At 41.7% G+C, this 25,399-nt stretch overlaps 1 protein-coding gene across 1 annotated transcript in view; it reads right to left on the reverse strand.

Moving 5' to 3' along the window:
- Window positions 1-25,399, reverse strand: part of LOC125371720 (glycerophosphodiester phosphodiesterase domain-containing protein 5-like) — a 51,312-nt gene that overhangs the window by 11,838 nt on the left and 14,075 nt on the right. Inside the window, exons 2-6 of the mRNA XM_048391117.1 lie at window positions 9,550-9,653; window positions 8,002-8,095; window positions 6,558-6,716; window positions 4,732-4,825; window positions 568-713 (exon numbers count right to left, since the gene is read on the reverse strand). Of these exons, the coding sequence (XP_048247074.1) occupies window positions 568-713; window positions 4,732-4,825; window positions 6,558-6,716; window positions 8,002-8,095; window positions 9,550-9,653 (597 nt within the window). The remainder of the gene's footprint in view (window positions 1-567; window positions 714-4,731; window positions 4,826-6,557; window positions 6,717-8,001; window positions 8,096-9,549; window positions 9,654-25,399) is intronic.

Raw genomic sequence — 25,399 nt, forward strand, 5'->3', positions numbered from 1 at the left:
TGTAACACTAACCTCTGATGCTCCTCGGTGGGCTAGTATGAGACGCTGTACCACTTGACCACGGAGGCGGTCCAGGGCATGATAAGAGTGGAGACATTAAGCGTGGAGCCATGTAACACTAACCTCTGATGCTCCTCGGTGGGCTAGTACGAGACGCTCTACCACTTGACCACGGAGGCGGTCCAGGGCATGATAAGAGTGGAGACATTAAGCGTGGAGCCATGTAACACTAACCTCTGATGCTCCTCGGTGGGCTAGTATGAGACGCTCTACCACTTGACCACGGAGGCGGTCCAGGGCATGATAAGAGTGGAGACATTAAGCGTGGAGCCATGTAACACTAACCTCTGATGCTCCTCGGTGGGCTAGTACGAGACGCTCTACCACTTGACCACGGAGGCGGTCCAGGGCATGATAAGAGTGGAGACATTAAGCGTGGAGCCATGTAACACTAACCTCTGATGCTCCTCGGTGGGCTAGTATGAGACGCTCTACCACTTGACCACGGAGGCGGTCCAGGGCATGATAAGAGTGGAGACATTAAGCCTGGAGCCATGTAACACTAACCTCTGATGCTCCTCGGTGGGCTAGTACGAGGGGCTTACTAGGCAAGTTGTCGGCGTGAGTGACACACGGGGAATTGATGAAGTACGGGGATATGTACAGTCCGATCATAACAGCAACATACACGGTCAGCCACAACAGCTTCAACGCTGAAAGAGGACACAAAAAGAAAATATGTGAGCCTTAATTCTGCACTGAGTATTTTGTTGTTTAACTGCACCATCAGTACTATTCCAGCTATATGACAGCAGCATCTAAATAAAAGAGCCTGGACTGTTATTATGAGCAACGATTCACGCCATCGAGGTATAATGAAATAATCCAAATCACCAAGCCTGCCTACTGGATCCATTAAGTTTCCTCATACAAGAAGCATAGGTTGTTTGGGGACAGTTCTAACCTGGAATCCCCACAGGGTCATGTAGGGGTATAATGTCCCTACATACTTTGTGTGATGACTTACACATAGGTAACGGATTAGAATTGGTCTTTAGCAACCCATGCTTGTCATAAAAGGCGACTATGCTTGTCATAAAAGGCGACTATGCTTGTCATAAAAGGCGACTATGCTTGTCATAAAAGGCGACTATGCTTGTCATAAGTGGCGACAAACGGGATCAGTTGGTCTGGCCTCGCTGATTTGGTGGATGCATGTCATCGTATTCCAATTGCGTACATCAATGCTCATGATGTCAATCACTGGATTGTCTAATCCAGATTTGATAATCTACAGACAGCCTTCATATAGCAGGAATATTGCTGAGTGCTGCATTAAACAAAAAACTAACAAACAAATAAACAAACAAAAATATGTAGGAATCTGAGGTATACAACCCAGGGCCAATAAAATGTCCTATTTTTCTGATACGAGCAAAGTGACTCATCCATGCCAACATTTATGTCATGAAATAAACTCATGAATAGCTATCAAATTCTAATCACGAACTAAGGACCAGGACTCTCACAAACATCCAAGTAAATTTGGAACCTGATCACATTTGCAAGTCAATATATGTTAATGCCAATTAGCTGTTTGTGAAGGAGCAATAACTCTCATGTCAAGGGCAGGATCAGGACCTTTGATATGCATTTGCAATCACGGAAAGGCAGGGTTACACTGAAGCACTACCACTGTCAAGTGATCGTGTCACATAGAGAGTAGTGCAGGCAGAGTGTGCCCCAAGAACTGTGTTGAAACCTAAGCATGGAAGTCAGGGGGCACCTGTCACAGCCCTAATCAGGGCTCGAAAAAAAAATTCAACCCTACTTGTCCTGCAGGGCAAGAACTTTTTATTTTGTACTCGTCCTGCCAAATTTTCACTTGCCCTATTGCTCAGTGCTGAACAGACAATATCATGTATCATGTGCCAACCACTGAAAACAAAGTAAATAAATTGTTTCAAGATTTATTTTGTGTTTTTATTTCCACAGTAAGACAATATTGAATAAATTAAGGAATAATAAGTTTAGTTATTTTGAACAGTTAAGTTATGATGAAAGACACATCTATCTGTCACTGTCAAAAACTTGGAAATTTTGAAAATGGTTCCCCTATTATTGCAACATAGTGGGCTGTTGTGAATAGCTTTTCATAAACTTCACTGTTTTTTTCGTCAACTTTTTGCATTGACTTCGCAAACTGCGCAGTCTGGGGTTTGTCAAAATATTTATCATGTTCACAGCACTGAATATGCTTCCTACTTTTAGGGTGAAATTTCAAAGTTTCTTTTCTGAGTCCACATTTGGGATCAGATAGTTTGGGGTATTTTCGATAGACGGTGTAATACAACTCGCTGTCATCATCGTCAAATTTTGCCCATTCAAATTCACTCAACCACGCAGATTGTACAAAACGTTTCCGCTTTTGTGTATCGTATTGTTTTTGACTAAGTTTTTGTTTCTCCGCCTGTGCAGTCAATTTTTTGTCGGCACGACCGTCCAACGAGAAAAACTTTCTCATATCCGACATTTTAGTTTAGTTAGCAACTGGCCGCTTACATCAATAAAGACTGGTTTCAGCGCAAAGCCTGCGCAAAGATACATCAAGAGACAAACCTCAGCCTAATTGTTAATGCTATACTCGACATAGATATCGATCGGCTGAATGGCCGTGATTTCCGTGTCAATATACCGCACATCAAATCAAATATAAATTAAACTGCTGTAAGCATCTGCTCGTCTGTCAGGACGAGTATTTGATCATTTTAGCTTGCCCGACATCAGTTACCACTCGTCAATACGAGCGGACGAGTGGATTTTTCGAGCCCTGCTAATGTTAAAAGTTGAGGACCTGGGAGGTCCCTAGATTCAAATACCATAGAAGACCTCAATGACCCGTCAACCCCTAATATGGAACATTGCAATTCCATTTTTGTATAAGACTAGTCCTTGACTAGTGAAAACCTTATGTCAATAGTCCTCCGAGTTTATAGCTAGTCCTGTCAGCCATCTAACCCACTCAGCCACCAAGGCTGTGCCAATTTACATGTCAGAGGGGTACTCCTAGTATGTGATCTAGACTACCAGTTGCCCGGCTTTCACTTTTGTGGCAGCCTCAGTGGGTTAGATCGCTGACTTTGTGTGCTGGTGATTAGGTGCCTCACTCTGGCAAGTATGGGCTCGAATCACAGATGGGACTCAACCCCAAAAAGTACGAGAATCTGTACTTTACTAAGAAAGTGTTATCCCAAATATAACATTTGTTACATGCGACCACGTTCTTAACGGCATCGTGTATTCCTGGTTTGAGGGGGTTAACATTTCCTGTGAAGGTGAGAGGATAAGGTTCAACAACAGCTGAATCAGTTGTGTCATTATTAGGATACCAGTGCACGTAATGAGACACATCTGTGAAATGAGCACTGCTTGCCCTCCTTTCATCACACCCACAGGTCAGAGGTCACGCAACTAATGAGCCCAATAACAGCTTGCAAAGGGAGATAACCCTTGTTGAGGCCCTCCCAGATGTGATTGGTGTGAAACATTCGATGATTGCAGTGCTGCCCAAACTCAAACCTTTATCAGTTTTTCAACAGATGGCATAAACCATGATGGCAGTCATCATTGTTTTAGCTAAGAACCCATCAGTGTGGCCAAAGGAACAAAACAAAAAGTTACAAACATTAGACTTAAAAAAATAAAAGAACTGGTTCTCAGGCAATGACTTTTGAAAATATAGCGTGGGCAGGGAGTGTTTTTTTTGTCCTTTTTTTTGCTTGTTCAAACTAGTATGTACCCAAATAAACAGTTGCGTATCATCAACCTGGGAAAGGGCCTCCCTACATTAACAAGCATACACATGACCATAATATGAGATTAGCAGTAAAGCAGTGCAATCACATTGTGTTTAAGTATTAGGAAGTAATAGTCTTGGTTCTAAGGCACTGCCTGCATCATCATAATATCTGCCGCACGTTTCATTTTAATTTCCATTTTCCCCAAAAATGAAAAACTCGTAAGTTACACAGTTACTTCCCATTACTGCACATCTCGTGATATGGTAGCAATAGGAGTTTGTATGCTTGTTTATGTTGGGAGGCCCTTTCCCAGGTTGATAGAAAACAACTGTTTATTTGGTTAAAAACTAGTTTGAACAAGTAAAAAAACACACGCCTGCCCGCACTATATTTTCAAAAGTCATTGCCTTAGAACCAATTTTTATTTTATTTTTTAAGCCTAATAATAATAATATTACATGGTGAACATGGCATCATGAGATTAACAATAAATATTAGGCTAAAAAAAATACTAGTCTTGGTTCTCAGGCACTGCCCGCATCATCATAAAGTCTGCCGCATGTTTCGTTTTATTTCGATTTTCAAAAAAAATTAAATCCTAATTCTTAAAAATAATGCGTTCCAATATAGAACTAGTATACGCTCTTATTAGACAATGCAAGCATGCTTCAGCTTTTTGCAGAACAACTCAGGTCCAACAGTTTGTTTCTTCATGCCATAGCCATCAATATTCCAGTCATGTAATGGTGGCTTATAGTTAATCTGTAAGACCTATAAGTGGTTGATATTACGGGCAATGTCTCTTGGCGTTGATGTTCAATGACACCCGACCCTTTCAGGATCGTCACTAAATGAATAATTTAACCCTTATGAACCGTGCCTTTACTGTTTAGTGGTGTTCCGAGCTGTGTCAGCAGAAGTGCCTACCTACCCCAATGTGAGAGTTTAAACCACTGAAGGGAGATAACCCATGTCATCAGAGTCATCAGCACAACTGCACCGATCTGGAGGAAGGGTCCCGTGATCTGCAACCAGAGAACGCAACATTGCACTACACTGATACACACTCCACATTTACTCACCGACAAAAGAAACGTGATTACCATGCATTTTGGTTAATATATGAAGAATTACTCATATTCAAGAGATATAGGGGCGGTCGGGTAGCCTAGTGGTTAAAGCGTTCGCTCGTCACGCTGAAGACCCGGGTTCGATTCCCGACATGTGTACAATGTGTGAAGCCCATACTGGTGTCCCCCGCCGTGATATTGCTGGAATATTTCTAAAAGCGGGGTAAAACCATATTCACTCACTCACTCACTCAAGAGATATAAGATTGGTTCGATGCACAAACTAACATACTGGTATGTTGTGTGTACAACCCATGTGACGATATAGATCCATGACTTGAGATGCACCATTTATCTCATGCAGGATTAGCGTGTGAAGATTGGAAATCACGTGGAGCATATCGTGATACAAATAAAGACACTTTGTGGTAACACTTGACTGATTGTCAGTCTTGTCATTAAGTGGAACACATTGGAAACATGTCTTCTCAACTACATTCTTCTCTATATCAGTATATGTTTCTATGGTTTGCGTTTCTTTTGGTGGTGAGTATACTTGCGAGACTAGATTCAGTACATTGGGTGCTACAGCAAGTGTAAACCACCATCCCAAAAAACACAAAATTGTATGGTCAGCATAGTGAGTAGTGAGGTGAGATGAAATGGGGTTTGATGTCGCATCCAAGATTATTGCACTTATATAGGAAAGTGCATGCAGGTGTGTGTAAGCGTGGCTGCTCTTGCTAGTCAAGACTAATGCCGATTTTATAGTGCTAGCCCACTGAGATACCAAGCCACAGTTTAACATGAATATCCCACTCTGACACAGCATACTGACTCCGAGCATAGAGTAACAACAAGTAGCATCTTTTGGCATAATGTGGCCGTGGATGAAACCCAGGAACTTCTGCTCTCTGGGATGATGCTCTACCACTAGACCACAGAGGCGGTTCAGTATAGTGAGTGAGTGAGTGAGTGGGTTATGTCTTGGAACTTCTGCTCTCTGGTATGATGCTCTACCACTAGACCACAGAGGCAGTTCAGTATAGTGATTGATTGAGTGGGTTATGTTTTCTTAGTAACCAGGCTTTCAACCAAAGAGTTTTTGTTTGTTTGTTTATTTGTTGTTTAAATTCCAGCTATATGAAGGGGTCTGTAAAAAATCAAGTCTGGATCAGACAATGAAGTGATTGACGTCATGAGCATTGACTCATGCATTTGGGACATGATGACAAGCAAATCAGCGAGCCTGACCACCCGACCACCTGATCCTGTTAGTTGCCTCTTTAGACAAGCATAGGGTGCTGGTTACTAAGGGTGCGTGTTATTCCCAGTATGTCGGTAAATTGAGGTTCACTCTTTCCACGATACGTATCATAATATCATATTTAATGCTCGGTATATCGGGTGATTTAAAATGCCGATTTTGTAATGTGTTTAATGTTACACACTTGCCAAATACCCAAAGCTTGCATCACGAGCATGCATCAGTGCCTATTTATTGAATGGCTAAACATGTTGTACCACTGAGTACCAGCATCTTTGTTCCATTTCTAAACTTCAAATCATACCCTGGTGTTTCAAATTGCTTCTGAATTCAAAATGTAGAATCATCCACTGTATCGTGATACGTATCACAATACGGCCTTGCACATCATGAAATATTGAGCTGATGAGGTGAACTCACCCTGAGAGAGAGTAATACTAGTGTCCATTCAGAGCGCCACATCAACTCCACGGCAACCGTGATGGCAACGCAGCCCAGCAGGCTGAAAAGGATGACAGCGATGTGGACCGGGTGGATGTAGAGTTGGTGGCCGTGCAGGACGTGGCACAACACCAGGCACTGCAAGTACAGCACAACACAGAGGATGTTACACAGCAGTCAGACAAGAAAATAGCACAAAACATAGGACATTTCTACCATAGTTAGAGGGGGAGCAATGGGTCAGTGGCTTGGGGCTACGCTGCTTTGAACACATCGTACCTGAAATCCTAGGATGTGTTTTGTTTGTTTTTTGTTTAACGCTGCACTCAGCAATATTCCAGCAATATGACGGCGGTCTGAAAATAATCGAGTCTGGACCAGACAATCCAGTGATTGACATCATGAGCATCGATCCACGCAATTGGGATACGATGACATGCATCAACCAAGTCAGCAAGTCTGACCACCTGATCCCATTAGTCCCCTCTTACGACAAGCATAGTTGCCTTTTCAGCAAGCATGGGTTGCTGAAGACCTATTGTACCCCCGATCTTCACGGGTCTACCTGGATGTGTGAGTAATGGGATGCAGGTTCTATCATACAGCAGTAGTCGAAGTATGAATGGAAATCAAGGGGTCCTTGGCTTAATCAAAATTAAAAAAGTTAAAGATATAAAGAGTTCCCTTGAAGCAAAAACTATGGGAGCAGATATCAAGGACCACAGTACCACCTGACACTGTACAGGATGTTAGTAGAACAACTAGTTCAAAACACAGGACATTGTCATCTTGCTGAAGGTAGGACCAGGGTCAGGGAAACGGCACGGTCCAAAGTAACTGCCAGCCCCCCTGGCCGTGACTGTCTGGCAGATAATTTTAAGACTACTTACATATTCACTTTTTTTATAACTGCTCACAGCTTCTCAATTAGTTGTTTGCATTATTTCAACTGAATCAAGATGCGATATGACTCTTATTTTTTCGTGATTTTCTAATATTTATAAATCTGAATGTGGCAGATAACTTTGAAGATGGGCAGGCAACATTTACAGGTCACGTGTGGGGAGTGAGTGAGTGAGTATGGTTTTACGCCACTTTTAGCAATATTCTAGCAATATACATTGTACCCATGTGGAGAATCGAACCCAGGCCTTAGTCGTGACGACCAAATGCTTTATCCCCGAGGCCAACACTCTAGCCACTACACGACCCAGGCCATGACAACCCAGTGTCAGCATGGTAAGGGCGGTGGTGGCGGGCTGGTATCCTGTACAGCTACCCACCATGACTATAATGAAGTAGGCAAACACTCTAGCCACTACACGACCCTGGCACCCACATGTCACACCCCCAGGCCATGACAACCCAGTGTCAGCATGGTGAGGGCGGTGGTGGTGGGCTGGTATCCTGTACAGCTACCCACCATGACTATAATGAAGTAGGCAAACACGGCGCAGGTCAGCCCCAGGATGATTCTGTACCAGGGAACCCATGTCCTCAGCAGCCCAAACATGTGCCTGAAACCACAAACCATATGTGAAATCATACAGTGAAACCATAGACACTGAAACCATAGACAGTGAAATCATAGTGAAACCATAGACAGTGAAACCATAGACAGTGAAATCATAGACATTGAAACCATAGACAGTGAAACCATACAGTGAAACCAGAGACAGTGAAATAATAGTGAAACCATAGACAGTGAAATCATAGACAGTGAAACAAGAGACAGTTAAATCATAGTGTAACCAGAGACAGTGAAATCATAGACATTGAAACCATAGACAGTGAAACCATAGACAGTGAAATCATAGACAGTGAAACCATACAGTGAAACCAGAGACAGTGAAATAATAGTGAAACCATAGACAGTGAAATCATAGACAGTGAAACCAGAGACAGTTAAATCATAGTGTAACCAGAGACAGTGAAATCATAGACAATAAAACCATAGACAGTGAAATTATACAGTGAAATCATAGACATTGAAATCAAAGACTGGGAAATCATACGGTGAAACCATAAACAGTGAAACCATAGACAGTGACATCATAGTGAAACCATAGACAGTGAAACCAGAGACAGTGAAATCATAGTCAGTGAAACCAGAGCGGTGAAATCATAGTGAAACCATAGACAGTGAAATCATATACAATGAAACCAGAGACAGTGAAATCATAGTAAAACCAGAGACAGTGAAATTATATAAAGACCAAAGACCATGAAACCATAAACAGTGAAATCATACAGTGAAACCATAGACAGTGTTACTCCAGACAGTAACCTTCCCATGGAAATCATCTGGATAAACAATTTCCAATTCAACATGTTATTGGTACATAGATATATTTAATTAAATATATATAAATGCTGAAAAGTTGATCGGATCCGGACTATGGAGGTTTCACACAAAACTGTCAAGGCATATTGTCGGATCCGGACTATGGAGGTTTCACACAGAACTGTCAAGGCATATTGTCACCCTAAACAGAACCTCCAATGTGACTCCTCGGCTCCCCAGTGCTCTGTGTTTTCTATAAGTCTATGTTTGTTTGTTTGTTTGTTGTTTTATGCCACATAATAATCCAGCTGTATGATGTCTGTCTGAAAATAATCGAGTCAGGACCAGACAATCAATTGATTGACATCATGAGCATCGATCCAGGCAATTGGGATACGATGATATGCATCAGCCACATCAGCGAGCCAAACCCCCAAATCCTGTTAGTTGCCTCTTATGACAAGCATAGTCGCCTTTTATAGCAAGCATGGGTTGCTGAAGACCTATTCTCTACCCGGATATTCACGGGTCTATCCACAGATGCAGTCTATTCATCGTAGGTAGTAGATGGATAAATACCCTTTTTTTACTTGTGGAAAAACAAACTCAACCCAGCTCCATTTCAACATGAAGGCCCATGACTATATATTGTGCAATTAGTGTGGAGGTATGGCTGTGGTCACTCACCAGTTGAGGTCATCAAAGCTGTTCTTGACGATGAGCCAGAAGTAGAAGTAGAAGATGATGTAGAGGAATGTCAGGCAGAAGAGGCTGAACCAGAACAGGTCTCGCTGAAACACAAGTGTAAATCTCAAACACATGATGCAGTCTCACTGAAACACAAGCGTAAATCTCAAACACATGATGCAGTCTCGCTGAAACACAAGCGTAAATCTCAAACACATGATACAGTCTCGCTGAAACACAAGCGTAAATCTCAAACACATGATACAGTCTCGCTGAAACACAAGTGTAAATCTCAAACACATGATACAGTCTCGCTGAAACACAAGCGTAAATCTCAAACACATGATACAGTCTCGCTGAAACACAAGCGTAAATCTCAAACACATGATACAGTCTCACTGAAACACAAGCGTAAATCTCAAACACATGATGCAGTCTCACTGAAACACAAACGTAAATCTCAAACACATGATGCAGTCTCGCTGAAACACAAGCGTAAATCTCAAACACATGATACAGTCTTGCTGAAACACAAACGTAAATCTCAAACACATGATGCAGTCTCGCTGAAACACAAACGTAAATCTCAAACACATGATACAGTCTCGCTGAAACACAAGCGTAAATCTCAAACACATGATACAGTCTCACTGAAACACAAGCGTAAATCTCAAACACATGATGCAGTCTCGCTGAAACACAAGCGTAAATCTCAAACAAATGATGCAGTCTCGCTGAAACACAAACGTAAATCTCAAACACATGGTATGGTCTCACTGAAACACAAACACGAATCTCAAACACAAGATACCGTCTTGCTGAAACACAAACACAAATCTCATGAACAGATCACAGTGAAACTAAAACATAAATCTCAAACACATGGTATGGTCTCACTGAAACACAAGCGTAAATCTCAAACACATGATACAGTCTCACTGAAACACAAGCTTAAATCTCAAACACATGATACAGTCTCACTGAAACACAAGTGTAAATCTCAAACACATGATACAGTCTCACTGAAACACAAACGTAAATCTCAAACACATGATACAGTCTCACTGAAACACAAACGTAAATCTCAAACACATGATACAGTCTCGCTGAAACACAAACACGACTCTCATGAACAGATCACAGTGAAACACTTAACACTGCTTAACACTGCACTCATCAGCCTGTAAACAATTGAGTCTGGTTCATTCAATCCAGTGAGAGAGTGAGTACGGTTTTACACCGCTTTTAACAATATTCCAGCAATATCACAGCAGGGGACACCAGAAATGGGCTTCACACATTGTACTCATGTCGGGAATCAAACCCGGGTCTTCGCATCATGAGCGAACACTTTAACCACTAGGCTACCCGCCCGCCCCATTCAAACCAGTACCGATATCATGAACAACGATTCACACCATCGGGGTACAATGACACGCGATCAACCAAGTGACTGAGCGATCATTTAGTCGCCCTCATGTCTGGCAGAACCCCCATGGGGCTGTCTCAAAGAAAGGAACGGGTCATTAAGAAACACAGACACCGGGATGGATATCAGCACTAGACCGGACCAGTCTTGTTAATGTTAAAGATATCCTAAGAGCTGTTTCAATTATTTTATGGGGAGGGGGAATTGCTATGTGTTATCACTATTCAGGATAGTGGACGTTCTTGGTTAATTTTCCTCCCTGACATAGAGACCTCCAACACCAGACCAGGTCACAGAGACACACCCTATCTCCAACACACACAATCATGGTGTAAAGGAGCTGTGCTGCCATGAAACAAGAGACAGTTTCAAACAAACACTTACAGATATAAAAGCATCTCTACATCAACCCACTTGAGTACTTGACAGCCCATAAATCACATTCCATACCAACTCCAGATAGCCAGCTACAGTGCATGTTCACAACTGATGTGCACGTGTTCCTCCTGATGGGACATTGGACAGCTAGGACACATTCCGGACAAAATATAACATAAGCCTAAAGCTCAATCGTGAATTTAGACGTTGGTCCGGAGCGGAATCTACGAATATTCAGGTTTGGTATTAGCTCAACTATTAAACGTCCATGTACAAAGACTGATCTAAACAAAATTCTATATATAACATGAGCCTAAAGCCAGTGATAGAAATTGGTGCTAGTCCTATAGTGAGTGAGTGAGTATGGTTTTACGCCGCTGTTAGCATTATTCCAGCAATATCACGGCAGGGGACACATGAAATGGGCTTCACACATTGTACCCATGTCGGGAATCGAACCCGGGTCTTCGGCGTGACGAGCGAATGCTTTAACCACAAGGCTACCCGACTGCCCTTCTAGTCCTATAGTCCTTGCCAAACTGCCCAATAGTTAAGGTATCCTAAGGACGAGTAGAAAATTGCCCTTTTACCTTGTGGACGAAAACTGTTCGTTTCTACCGCACGCCACTAGTCCGGAGCGGAATCTAGGAATATTCTGTTTGGTATTAGCTCAACTATTAAATGTCCATGTGCAAAAACTGATCTGAACAAATTTGTAAGTGTTGGCCTTCCAGACTCAAAAGCTTTTCTCACAGACTGGATTCTACCTGTTTCTTGCCTTAACCTACTGCATGTTCTCTGATAAACCAAACTTGTATTGTACTCTCAGGCCTCAAAGTTTAAATTTTTACCAAGTAACCATATGGCTACAAATGTTTTTTTCCAGGTAGCCAGTGGTAAAATAAAATGGTCAAGCCAATATTGTAAGTAGCCCAAAGCATTTGAAATGATCTTTTATCAAATAACTATTGAATGCACAGGTCATAGCACTAGTCTTGGAATTGTATATGAGTGGAAACTGTACTTGAGTTTTATTATTTATGACTCGAACAATGATGCAATACATGTATATATTACTAGATTATAGGTATATCCTTGCTTATCCAATAAACTATCAACTAAAATAAAATACTAATTAAATTAATATTTATGTATTTCAGTTCATTGTTGACTTTAGGAGGAATTATTTGTGAGTACAATTAGTAGCAGACATGTTTATTTTTGTGTCTACATATGTGAAGCAATAGAATTTAGTCACCACAAGATATTTTTCAAGATAGTCATTTGGCTACCTCTGAATTTTAGACAGTAGACAAATTGAAAGTTAGGTCGCACTGGCGACCGTTTTAGTGGCAACTTTGAGGCCTGACTCTGGGCCACGAGTCCTCCAATACTGTAATGAAGAATCTTGAACACTGAATCTTGAATTTACCCCAGGTGAGCCAGCTGACCATACCCAACTGTACACAATCAACCTTGCTCCACTGTCTGCAGTGTGGAGAAGAACTTATATATACAAAGATAATTAACAGTCGATAAATGGTGTCATTTCAGAGACGAAATGGTTATTAAGTTACTATATAACAACATTGCTACACATGGTAATCTCGTCTGACAAGGATGAGGCACAGATGAAGGATTAACCCAGAGAAGCAGGGCCTCCCGTCCAGCAGACATCAGGAGCTGCTGTGTATTTTATGTGTTTGTTTTGCCGTTTTTGATAGACTGCTCGGACCCTCCAAGCCCATCACACAGAAGGAACTTCACATCAACACCAGCATCAATAGCCTCTGTATCATCACAGCGTGTAGCCCTGTGCAGACCACCTACCATATCAGTTTGTGACCAACTCGTGTTATTCTGGGACAAGCCGAATAACAACTTGTGCCCTTCTCATGGCCATTTTTGCGACCAGGTTCTGTCTTAGCGCAAACGGGCATACCTAAAACAATTGTCAACTCGTTGCGTAATGGTTCACATATATTTTTTAATTATACAGTATGATTGAACACATTTCACTGTGTCTTGGGTACATTTTTAGATGCAAGTCATATGTAAAACCAAAAATTATTTCTGAGGGATTCTTTGACAAAAAACTTGAAATCATACCCCCATTCTGTTTGGTTTGTCATATTTTCACACAAAACATTCATCGATAGGGGGACGAGTCTTCTTGCAGGTTATAGAAAGGAGCGAGCGGTGACGAATGCTACCATTTATGACTGCAGATAAACCAAATATTGAGGACCAGTAAAATATTCTGTAGAAAAGGGTCGGCTTATGTATGGGTTAATCTTTCATCAAATTCTTTTTCTCTTTGTAAAAAAACATTGTATCGTTTCAGGTGAAGGAACAACACCATAACAAACTTTGTCAATGAAAATGTGGAATTTGCGATTAAACATCACTAGTCATGATGATTTACCATTCAGATTGTATTTCTTGTTATGCTAGGCATTGTTTTATATGCAGGGATAAAGATTACTGAGTGTATTGTCTCGTAAACTAAGCCAGAAATAGCAATCAGCTGTATATATACACACATGTTCTCCCAATCTACCGGTGATTACGTTACTACCTCGGTTTATCTATGAGATCGAATCAACTATGGTTATATACGGTACTGAAGCACTCCCTCATCCTGATGATGTGTGAATGTGCACACCTCCTGTGAATACTGCTGCAGCTCCAGCCAGTAGGGCTGGCAAAAAGATTGATAATCAGAATTATGGTCGATGTGAAGAAATATTAACAATTATCAATATGAGTGAGGGAGTATGGTTTTACGCCGCTTTTAGCAATATTCCAGCAATATCACGACGGACGACACCAGAAATGGGCTTCACAGATTGTACCCATGTCGGGAATCTAACACGGGTCTTCGGAGTAACACGGGTCTTCGGAGAGGCAAGTGAACGCTTTAACCACTAGGCTACCCAACCGCCCCTATCATCAATATGAAAATTGTGTCATCGATAATATCTTTTCACACTATTGTTATGAAAAAAAAGTTTTAACTACTGAAGCAGACTTGTTTTTGTCCATTGCCGAAGACAGGAAGCAGCTGAGTTTGTTATATCTCAAATGTCCACAAAGTAATCCATGCATGAATGTGTCGCCACTAACCAGAGACGTGAAAAATGTTGTTTTGTCTCTGAACTTTTTGCATATTTGCTCCAAGTTACTTAACGATTTTCAATCTCTGAGGTTTATATCAATAGCCAGCCATACCGGCTGGCCTGTCTGTCAGCGAGCTGGCATGGTGCAGTAATCGACAGTCGGACAAGAGGCCTGCAGTTCATAATCAGGCCTACCAATGAAATCCAGCAGAGAGCCACCAAACTACGGAATACGTACTTTAATCATTACGATGCACAATAGTCCTGCACCATGACTGAGGAATATATTTATTTTATGAAAAAAAGTAAAAAAATCTAGAAACTTACAAAAGTAAGTCCAGCCAGCTCTAGCTAGCTCACATATCAGCATAGGGAAAATTATTTTTTTTATTTTTAGATTCGAGAAGGGTATTGTGTAATATGAGATTTCATAGACCAAATGTGAGTCTAGCCTACAGGGGATGTACAGCAATCTTCAGACAAGAGTCTTGATCCCATGGGACTGTGACTGGGGCTTACTTCACACAATCACAGATACCCATCTCTGCAGGGAGGGCACACTTCCTGTGACAAGGGAAGTAGAACTTTGTTGCAAGTAGTTGAACAACAACCTGCCACTCTACTGAAACGACTTCCACTGAGAACTGCAGTCAGAAATGGACACCTGATTACTATTTTTCCAACAGTATACAGACAAAGTGAAGTACAGAACGCCTGCTGCCTGACAGATCCTGGTTATTTGAGGACGAGACCCTGGAACAACCACTGTTTCAAACCCATTTGTGACCACGCACCATCTTGTTTATGTATGCAGGCTACAGTCTCAACACCTCTCATCGTTCTTTGCTTGCGCCAGAACACTTACCAAACTGGCCTGGAGAAATCACACTAATATTTCCCCATTCATGTTAATCACCAGACATGTTATTGATGGTGGTACTGCTGTGTAGAGGTGACCTGCACTTCACTGATAACAGGACAAATATAGAGGATGAGGCCTCAACAGTTTGGTTAACATCATTGCACTGAATGCAGTGTTATCACACCTGTCTAAAATACCACTGAATTTAAGAAAATAAGAATAAAATGATCGATTTTCCCAATTTCTCTTCCAGAGACCCTTAATCTCGAATCCTAGATAAATCCCTGGATACTGTGAGCCACAATCTATGACATGAGAGTCGGAGGACCAGCAAGTCACCAAACCGCACCTGCCAATCCACGACATGAGAGTCAGAGGACCAGCAAGTCACCAACCTGACCACCCAATCCACAACATGAGAGTCGAAGGACCAGCAAGTCACCAACCTGACCACCCAATCCACAACATGAGAGTCGAAGGACCAGCAAGTCACCAAGCCTCACCACCCAATCCACGACATGAGAGTCGGAGGACCAGCAAGTCACCAACGTGACCACCCAATCCACAACATGAGAGTCGAAGGACCAGCAAGTCACCAAGCCTCACCACCCAATCCACGACATGAGAGTCGGAGGACCAGCAAGTCACCAACCTAACCACCCAATCCACAACATGAGAGTCGGAAGACCAGCAAGTCACCAACCTGTAACTTATAAACCACAGCACTCTACTGGGTGCCCAACAAACACCTTGAGAAGCTGTAACTAACCACAGCACTCTACTGGGTGCCCAACAAACACCTTGAGAAGCTGTAACTAACCACAGCACTCTACTGGGTGCCCAACAAACACCTTGAGAAGCTGTAACTAACCACAGCACTCTACTGGGTGCTCAACAAACACCTTGAGAAGCTGTAACTAACCACAGCACTCTACTGGGTGCCCAACAAACACCTTGAGAAGCTGTAACTAACCACAGCACTCTACTGGGTGCCCAACAAACACCTTGAGAAGCTGTAACTAACCACACCACTCTACTGGGTGCCCAACAAACACCTTGAGAAGCTGTAACTAACCACAGCACTCTACTGGATGCCCAACAAACACCTTGTGAAGCTGTAACTAACCACACCACTCTACTGGATGCCCAACAAACACCTTGAGAAGCTGTAACTAACCACACCACTCTACTGGGTGACCTCACAAACCCACTGAGGTGTGGAGTAGGAAATTGGGTCAGTAGGAACACTCTCTCCTGCCTCTTGAACACACACTGACACAAGTCTCCTGGCCGACCTAAACTTAACCTGCTGGAGTAAGACTCAAGACACAGCGGAGATGAGGCCCAGGCCTGGAAGTGCACGCCAGGGAGTTTCCTCCCATCAAAGGCCAGCAATCACCTCCAGCTGCCGACTCACTCACACATCTGCCCAATCCTCAGTGAAGTAATTAAACATTTAAGTGTCTTATTTTCAACGTGTTAAGTCATATGTGATGAAAAGGGAACAAGTCATATTTTTCCCATTTCTTTGTCGAAAAATTGCCGACGTGTTGTTTTTATCTGTGAAGTCCATTTCCCCTGGCGACTTGGTCTCGCAATCTTATCCTGCGTTACACGTGTCTCAACTCAGGCATGGATGTCGACATGCTATACACTTCACAACTACCCATCAAAACTAATGACTTTACAACATCATCTTCTCGACAGCTTTTTCACTTTTGAAACAAAATACGAAACAAACATGATAAACAATTACATTTTTTCAAAAGTAAATTGAGGAAATATACCATTTTATTCAATATTCAAATGAAAAAAAAAATGTAAACATTTAAATCAAGTTCTAAGAAATGAACAGCTTGACAACACCAAGCATGCTTGACATTGACTGGGAACTGCTGGCAAGCATGGAGGCGCCTCCCCCAAGCTGTTCACATCTCATTCCACACCACCTAGTTATAACATGTTATTCAATGTTCAAATGAAAAAAAAAATGTAAACATTTAAATCAAGTTCTAAACAAGGGCAAAAGTGAGCGACCCCCGACCCACCTAGTGTGTCAGTAGTTTCAAATTAAATAATGGATAGGGTTAGGGTTTGAAAAATTCATAAAAAAATGGAACATTAATATAAACAATTTTTTTCTTTTGACTGCACCCCTCCATATGACACAGATTATATGTACTAAGTTCGAAATGAATCCACTGAATAGTTTAAAAGAAATCGCACGGATAAAATTTTCGGACGGACGAACGGATGGAACCTTGGTATAACTATATATTGACATTGACTGGGAACTGCTGCCAAGCATGGAGGCGCCTCCCCCAAGCTGTTCACATCTCATTCCACACCACCTAGTTATAAACTCCTGAGGAATGCTTCCTACAGATATAGACAAGTTTTATACATAACCTCTTATCACATCTCTTACTCTCTTTACGCTAAAAGCTTTTAAGTTGTGCGACAAGTAAAAAGTTCATTTTTAACATTTCTGTGAGATTCCAGATACTGTGGTCATCCTATTATGATTAGATCTCAATATGCAGTCTCTCAAAATGTATTGTTTTGATAGAAAGAAGCAACTACATGTAAATTGAAATGGAGCCCCTGTATCACGTGACTTTCGGAACCTGTGGAATATCCAGACTTGCTTGAGTTTGGGTCACAGTATTACAGAAAGGACTGGGTGGAAGGGAAATCTTGATATGGTTCAGACACTGAGACAGACTAAGTGAGTGAGTTGGGTTTAACGCCGCTTTCAACAGTATTCCAGTATAAGCCAGTCAGCTTAATGTGGTAGGAAAGCCCAATGTGATACAGGTCTCAGAGGTTTACCACTTTGTGAAACCCATAAACATGGGTATGGTGCTGACAAACCTAGAAACAGACTCAGGGTGAACAGGGATTTCAACCCACAATCATAGGTTTCTGGCGTGCCCAAGGGACGCAACTCTGCACAGCGAATCGCGCCACCTTAGACGACTGGGCCACCCGTGCCCCCAGACAGACAGAGAGTCCAGCAAACAGGAAACAAAACAATATATAAAGGGTATGAGTCTCAGATCAGAATATGTACCCAGCAACCTTCTGCTTGTCGTTAGAGGTGAATTAACAGTATCGGTTTATTGCACGTGGCAACGTACCTAGATGACGTGGACCGTTCTTTTATCAAACAATAACTTGCAGCATTTGACATTAAGGGGGGTGCCAGGGTCCTTTAGGTCATATTTTAATGTCGGTTGAATGTTTGGACCTCCTTAATGTCTAACATTAGGGTTATGACAAGGACCCTTGACTTATTTCTGACTGGTTTGTCTTGCCCTGACTTATCATTTACAGGCTGCCATGGTGTAGCTCCTGTGTTGTTGATGTGGCATACAACAACATCTAGGAAGATTTGACGAGACCAGAACGTTGATACACATACTCCAGATCGGTTACTGCAACCCCTGACCCGTGAAGATCCGGGGTAGAAGAGGTCCACAAAAGGTGACTATGTTTGTCTTAAGAGGCGACTAATGGAATCGGGTGGTCAGGCTCTCTGACTTGGTTGATGCATGTCATGGTATCCCAGTTGCGTAGATCGATGCTCATGATGTCAATCACTGGAATGTCTGGTCCAGACTTGATTATTTACGAACCACCGTCACATAGCTGGAACATTGCTGAGTGCGGCGTTAAACAACAAACAAACAATTTGGAGCCAGCATTTTGCCAGTGGTCCCTCGGACTTATCTGAGCCCCGGACATTCCACTCCAATCTCCCCTGCATCAACAGGTGGTCAGTGTATGGCGGCCCACTCACCCCACTGATGCCCCATGTCAGAATCTTATCTCCCTCCAACATGTGGGATGGTTTTTTTCCAGGTTGTAGTGATTATGACCCTTGACATACATAAACATACTTTAAACGCCACTCTTTGACTGGTCGGGCAGCCATCACTGATCTTTCTTTTATCTGGCTGTTCCCGAGGGCGAGATTTATCCTCCATTAAACAAAGCCCCTGCTTCTAATCAGCCGTGTGTGTTCTGTGTCTCACCAAGAAATAATGGCAGCTGTCCAGACGTAAAATGTTATCATTTTTTTTATGTGTGTAGAGATAAGGGTACATTAGGATACATATATTTGCAAAAAGAGGCCCCTCTTAACAGAATTTACCTTCATTGTGAATTACAGAGATTTAACTCTCTCATTGACACTGTGTATTGAGGTGTATTTTGTGTCACAAGTGCTACTTTAGACGATCATTTAGTCTATGAAATCTTAAACTACACAATACCCTTCTTGACTTCTTGAAATGAAAAAAATAATTTTACCTATGCTGATTTCTGTGCAATAGCGCTAGCTAGAGCTGGCTAGACTTGCTTTTACATACGTTTCTAGATTTATTTATTTTTCATAAAATAAAAATATATTCCACAGTCATGGTGCAGGACTAGTAGGACTGGGACGAGTCCAAATTTACTACCCGGGTACCCACCTCCCTATTACCCGACCCTACCCAGGTACCCGCTGTAGGTCTCAAGAGATAGGTAAACCATGTCCTAATGGGTATTACCAAGATTGACAGTACTCCTGTCAAAATACATTTGGATGCACGTATAAACCGATCTTCTCTTGCATACACTGAAGTTGACTGATGTTTTATCATTATGCAAACATATAAAGTCAGAAAGAAATGTGAACATTTATCACATTTAGTGTAACCATAGAGTTCTAGGTAATTTTTGCCATTAAACAATATTATCACGTGAAAAACACAGGTCCGAGTAGTCCTGTGGGTACCCAGGTCCTACTCAGTACCCAACCGACCCGGGTAGCCGAGTTACCAGTCCCAGCCCTAAGGACTAGTGCTACTTATATACAAACAGTGCTCAAATCAAATTGTGTTTGCCAGCCAAGTCAAATGTGTTTGTTATTGTGTTGCAATATGTTTACACTTAGAGTTAGACTAAACACTTACCCTCTGAAATGAGAACATTTTAAGATTTCTGTTAAAATCGTCTACTGATATAAAGAAATCTTGACTGGCCCATGTACTACTTTGGGAATTTCAGATCTGGTTGTGTTTCAGGGTCTGTATGGCATATCTGATCACCCACATTACTTATCATTAAACCCATGGAGCTACTGAAACATACATCCCATGCTACAGCGTATCCTTGTTGTAAGAGACGACTAAATGGATCGGGTGGCAAGGCATCCCATGAGGGAGTTACACGTGTAAGATGAAGTCTGAAGAACCTGATACTGCTGCCAGGAGAGTGCATGTATGTCTGACTTGGTTGATTGCATGTCATCATATCCCAATTGCATGGATCGATGCTCATGATGTCAACCACTGGATTGTATGGCCAGGCTCAAATATTTACAATTATGTACTGGCCGATATATATAGGGTGTGCATCCCTGCTCCCCCCCTCAGGATCCTCATATATATCTACTATGTATCTTCTACGGAATCAGGAACTTCCTGCCACATCAATGTCAGAGCTGTCATCAGTACACATCCCGGTTATCAATGATGTCAGAGGGTGCCATGTGTTGTGCTTAATGTGTGGCAGAGTCAACCTTGAACTGAAGAGTCTATAGGGACTGTTCATGTGATCTTTTAGCATCGGCCTATTCCTGGGGATTAACACCAGGTACTTGTTATTGCCTTGAGAGTTAATATTCACCGTAACCGCTGAGTTAGCAGAAAGTGGTGTTTGAATCCAACTTGTGGGTTGTTGCCAAATAGCCAGAGCCAAGCAACAAACGTTTCACTGCAGTGAGAGAATCTTGTTTTAGGTCATAGTCAACAACATTTTGTTTGTTTTGTTTGTTGTTTAAAACTCCAGCTAATATTCCAGCTAAACAGCACAGACATGTCACTTTTACTGATGAGTATAAAAAGAAAGAGTGAGTGAGTTGGGTTTAACACCGCTTTTAACAGTATTCCAGTATTATCACGTCCAGTCAGCTTAATGTGGGAGGAAATCTCTTAGTGATGCAGGTCTGAGACGTTTACCACTTGGGTGAAACCCACAAGCACGAGTATGGTGCTGACAAACCTAGAAACATAATCGGGGTGAACAGGGATTTGAACCCATAATCATAGGTTTCTGGCATGCCCAAGGGATGCAACTCTGCACAGCAAATTGCGGCGCCTTAGACGACTGGGCCACCCGTGCCCCCATAAAAAGAAAGAAAAAAAGATACCTTGCACTGAAGAGTCTTATCCAAATTTTGGTGTGGTAAGAAAAGTTAGAAAAAGGAACTTGTGAGTCAGTGGTGACGACTGTGAGGCATGTATGGCATTGAGTGGCCTATCCCAGGGAGTTAACACTGATGAATAATATATACAGTCCCATATCCAGCCTCTTGCATTTGGTGAAACTTTGGCAGTGTCAAGTAATTACTTTGAAATTCTGTTTTCAATTTGTAACAACATCAATCATGGCTTGCAGTGAGAGATTTATGAAGCTGCACCCAATTAGCATTCCACACCACTCTTCACCTTGCTGTGGGCTCCCTGAGCCAGCCATGGTCATTTGTCAGTGCAACTAAACATTATAGGGAGTAAAGCTCTCTGGTGCTAGCCAGGCTCGTCTTGACAAGGTGCAGGCCAGGCACAGAACACAGCAAGAACAATACAAAAACCTGGGTAAGATCAATGTGTGTTTGTTTGTTGTTAAACGCCACACTCAGCAATATTCCAGCTATATAACAGCGGTCTGTAGATAATTGAGTCTGTACCAGACAATACAGTGATTGACATCATGAACATCAATCCACACAAGTGGGATACAAGGACATGCATCAACCAAGACAGCAAGCCTGATCATCCGATCCTGTAAGTCGCCTCTTACGACGCCCTTTACAGCTGAAGGCCTATTCTACCCCTGATCTTCGTGAGTGAGTGAGTGAGTCACACATGGCTTTCTGCCAATTTAAGCAATATTCCTGATATATCATGGCATGGGACACAAGAAGTGGGCTTTATACAGATTAGGGGAATCAAACTCAGGTATTCGGTGGGATATTAGCAAACACTTTCACCACTCAGCTACACCACCACCAAAACCTAAGTGTGAACCATGGAGACACTGGGTGAGTAATATTCAATCAATTATTCAGCACTGCAGGGAACACAAGATCAGGGTTTCATTGTATCCATGTGGAGAATCAAACCCAGCATGGTTATGGTAATAATAAAGAAAAAATTAAAAGTGACAAAAACTAATGAAAGTGTGACAGATGGAGTGACTGATGAGGGATGTAGACTATGTAGGTAAAGTAAGAACTAATATTTTTTGCTTTGTGTGTGATCATACTTATATCAAATCGTGACCCACCGATGCAACCGTGTATTGTCCTACTACTGCTGCGTTGTGTCCATTCATGGATCTGACAGTGACTCCAGAAATGTTGAAAGTGCAAGGTTCGAAAAATCCACACTCGTAGTGGCAACATGTGCAGGGCGAGAAAGAATTGAAGAAACGCTCATCCTACCGGGGAGAGTACATATATTTCAATTATGTCTAATCGTTTTCAATACAATATGCAAGATAATTTCGAACCTAAAATATGTTTTCATCCCTTGCACGATCTAAGTAATAACAACCTCATACATGTTGCTAATATCATAAATAGACGATTTACTTGGCAACTGTCTATTACAGAACACATCCCCGAGGCAAGGAAGTTTACTGACATTGAAAGTCTAGTTTCCACCCTTGCCGAACTAGGCTGGAATTCCGGTGTTACATTTTGACTGGGCTAACAAGTGTATGCATAGTCCAATCCAAATCGCATAACAAACTAGACAACAGGTCATCTACAGGTATTTTGCAAATCTTTTTATAATTTTAATCTAGGTACTGACACATGATTTTATAGTCCTTGCCTTGAGAAGATCATCAGGTTACAGAAGTAAACAGGAAGTGGTTTGTGCAGCATGTATCGAAACTAGTTTTTAAACATGTTAAAAGAGATAATTAACAAAAAGTGTTTTTGTTGTGAGCGACTCGTTACTGACACTCAAATGTCAAAGCGATAGTGAACAGCTGTCATGATTGATTTTCTGGCATACGGAAGATATTAAATGGAGATGGTGGGGTTAACAAAAAAAACATGATTTCCCTAACAAAGAGCTCAAGAAAAGGAAAATGTCTCAAAAACAGTATGATAATTAAAAAACCAAAAAAAACCTGCAAGACGCAGGGTTGAGCGAGTTTGAATTGGCGGAGATGAACGTAGATGGCAGATTTTGCACTGTCTTCCGTAAATAAAAACTGAGAACATAAGACTTGATGAAATTGAGTGAGTGAGTGAGTGAGTGAGTATGGTTTTACTCCTCTTTAAGCAATATTCGAGCAATATCACAGCAGGGGACACCAGAAATGGGCTTCACACATTGTACCCATGTCGGGAATCGAACCCGGGTCTTCGGCGTGACGAGCGAACGCTTTAACCACAAGGCTACCCGACCGCCCCTCTAGTCCTATAGTTCTTGCCAAACTGCCCAATAGTTAAGGTATCCTAGGGCCGAGTAGAAAATTGCCCTTTTACCTTGTGGACGAAAACTGTTAGTTTCTACCGCACGCCACTAGTCCGGAGCGGAATCTAGGAATATTCTGTTTGGTATTAGCTCAACTATTAAATGTCCATGTACAAAGACTGATCTGAACAAATTTGTAAGTGTTGGCCTTCCAGACTCAAAAGCTTTTATCACAGACTGGATTCTACCTGTTTCTTGCCTTAACCTACTGTCTGTTCTCTGATAAACCAAACTTGTATTGTACTCTCAGGCATTTACATTTTTACCAAGTTATGGCTACAAATATTTTTTTCCAGGTAGCCAGTGGTAAATTAAAGAGGTCAAGCCAATATTGTAAGTAGCCCAAAGCATTTGAAATGATCTTTTATCAAATAACTATTAAATGCACAGGTCATAGCACTAGTCTTGGAATTGTATATGAGTGGAAACTGTACTTGAGTTTTATTATTTATGACTCGAACAATGATGCAATACATGTATATATTACTAGATTATAGGTATATCCTTGCTTATCCAATAAACTATCAACTAAAATAAAATACTAATTAAATTAATATTTATGTATTTCAGTTCATTGTTGACTTTAGGAGGAATTATTTGTGAGTACAATTAGTAGCAGACATGTTTATTTTTGTGTCTACATATGTGAAGCAATAGAATTTAGTCGCCACAAGATATTTTTCAAGGTAGTCCTTTGGATACCTCTGAATTTTAGACAGTAGACAAATTGAAATTTAGGTCGCATTGGCGACCGTTTTAGTGGCAACTTTGAGGCCTGACTCTGGGCCACGAGTCCTCCAATACTGTAATGAAGAATCTTGAACACTGAATCTTGAATTTACACCAGGTGAGCCAGCTGACCATACCCAACTGTACACAATCAACCTTGCTCCACTGTCTGCAGTGTGGAGAAGAACTTATATATACAAAGATAATTAACAGTCGATAAATGGTGTCATTTCAGAGACGAAATGGTTATTAAGTTACTATATAACAACATTGCTACACATGGTAATCTCGTCTGACAAGGATGAGGCACAGATGAAGGATTAACCCAGAGAAGCAGGGCCTCCCGTCCAGCAGACATCAGGAGCTGCTGTGTATTTTATGTGTTTGTTTTGCCGTTTTTGATAGACTGCTCGGACCCTCCAAGCCCATCACACAGAAGGAACTTCACATCAACACCAGCATCAATAGCCTCTGTATCATCACAGTGTGTAGCTCTGTGCAGACCACCTACCATATCAGTTTGTGACCAACTCGTGTTATTCCGGGACAAGCCGAATAACAACTTGTGCCCTTCTCATGGCCATTTTTGCGACAGGTTCCGTCTTAGCGCAAACGGGCAATACCTAAAACAATTGTCAACTCGTTGGGTAATGGTTCACATATATTTCGTAATTATACAGTATTATTGAACACCTTTAACTGTGTCTTGGGTACATTTTTAGATGCAAGTCATATGTAAAATCAAAAATTATTTCTGAGGGATTCTTTGACAAAAAACTTGAAATCATACCCG

The sequence above is a fragment of the Haliotis rufescens genome, unplaced genomic scaffold (assembly GCF_023055435.1).
Source record: "Haliotis rufescens isolate VD_foot unplaced genomic scaffold, xgHalRufe1.0.p SCAF_9, whole genome shotgun sequence".
Taxonomy (NCBI): Eukaryota; Metazoa; Mollusca; class Gastropoda; order Lepetellida; family Haliotidae; genus Haliotis; species Haliotis rufescens.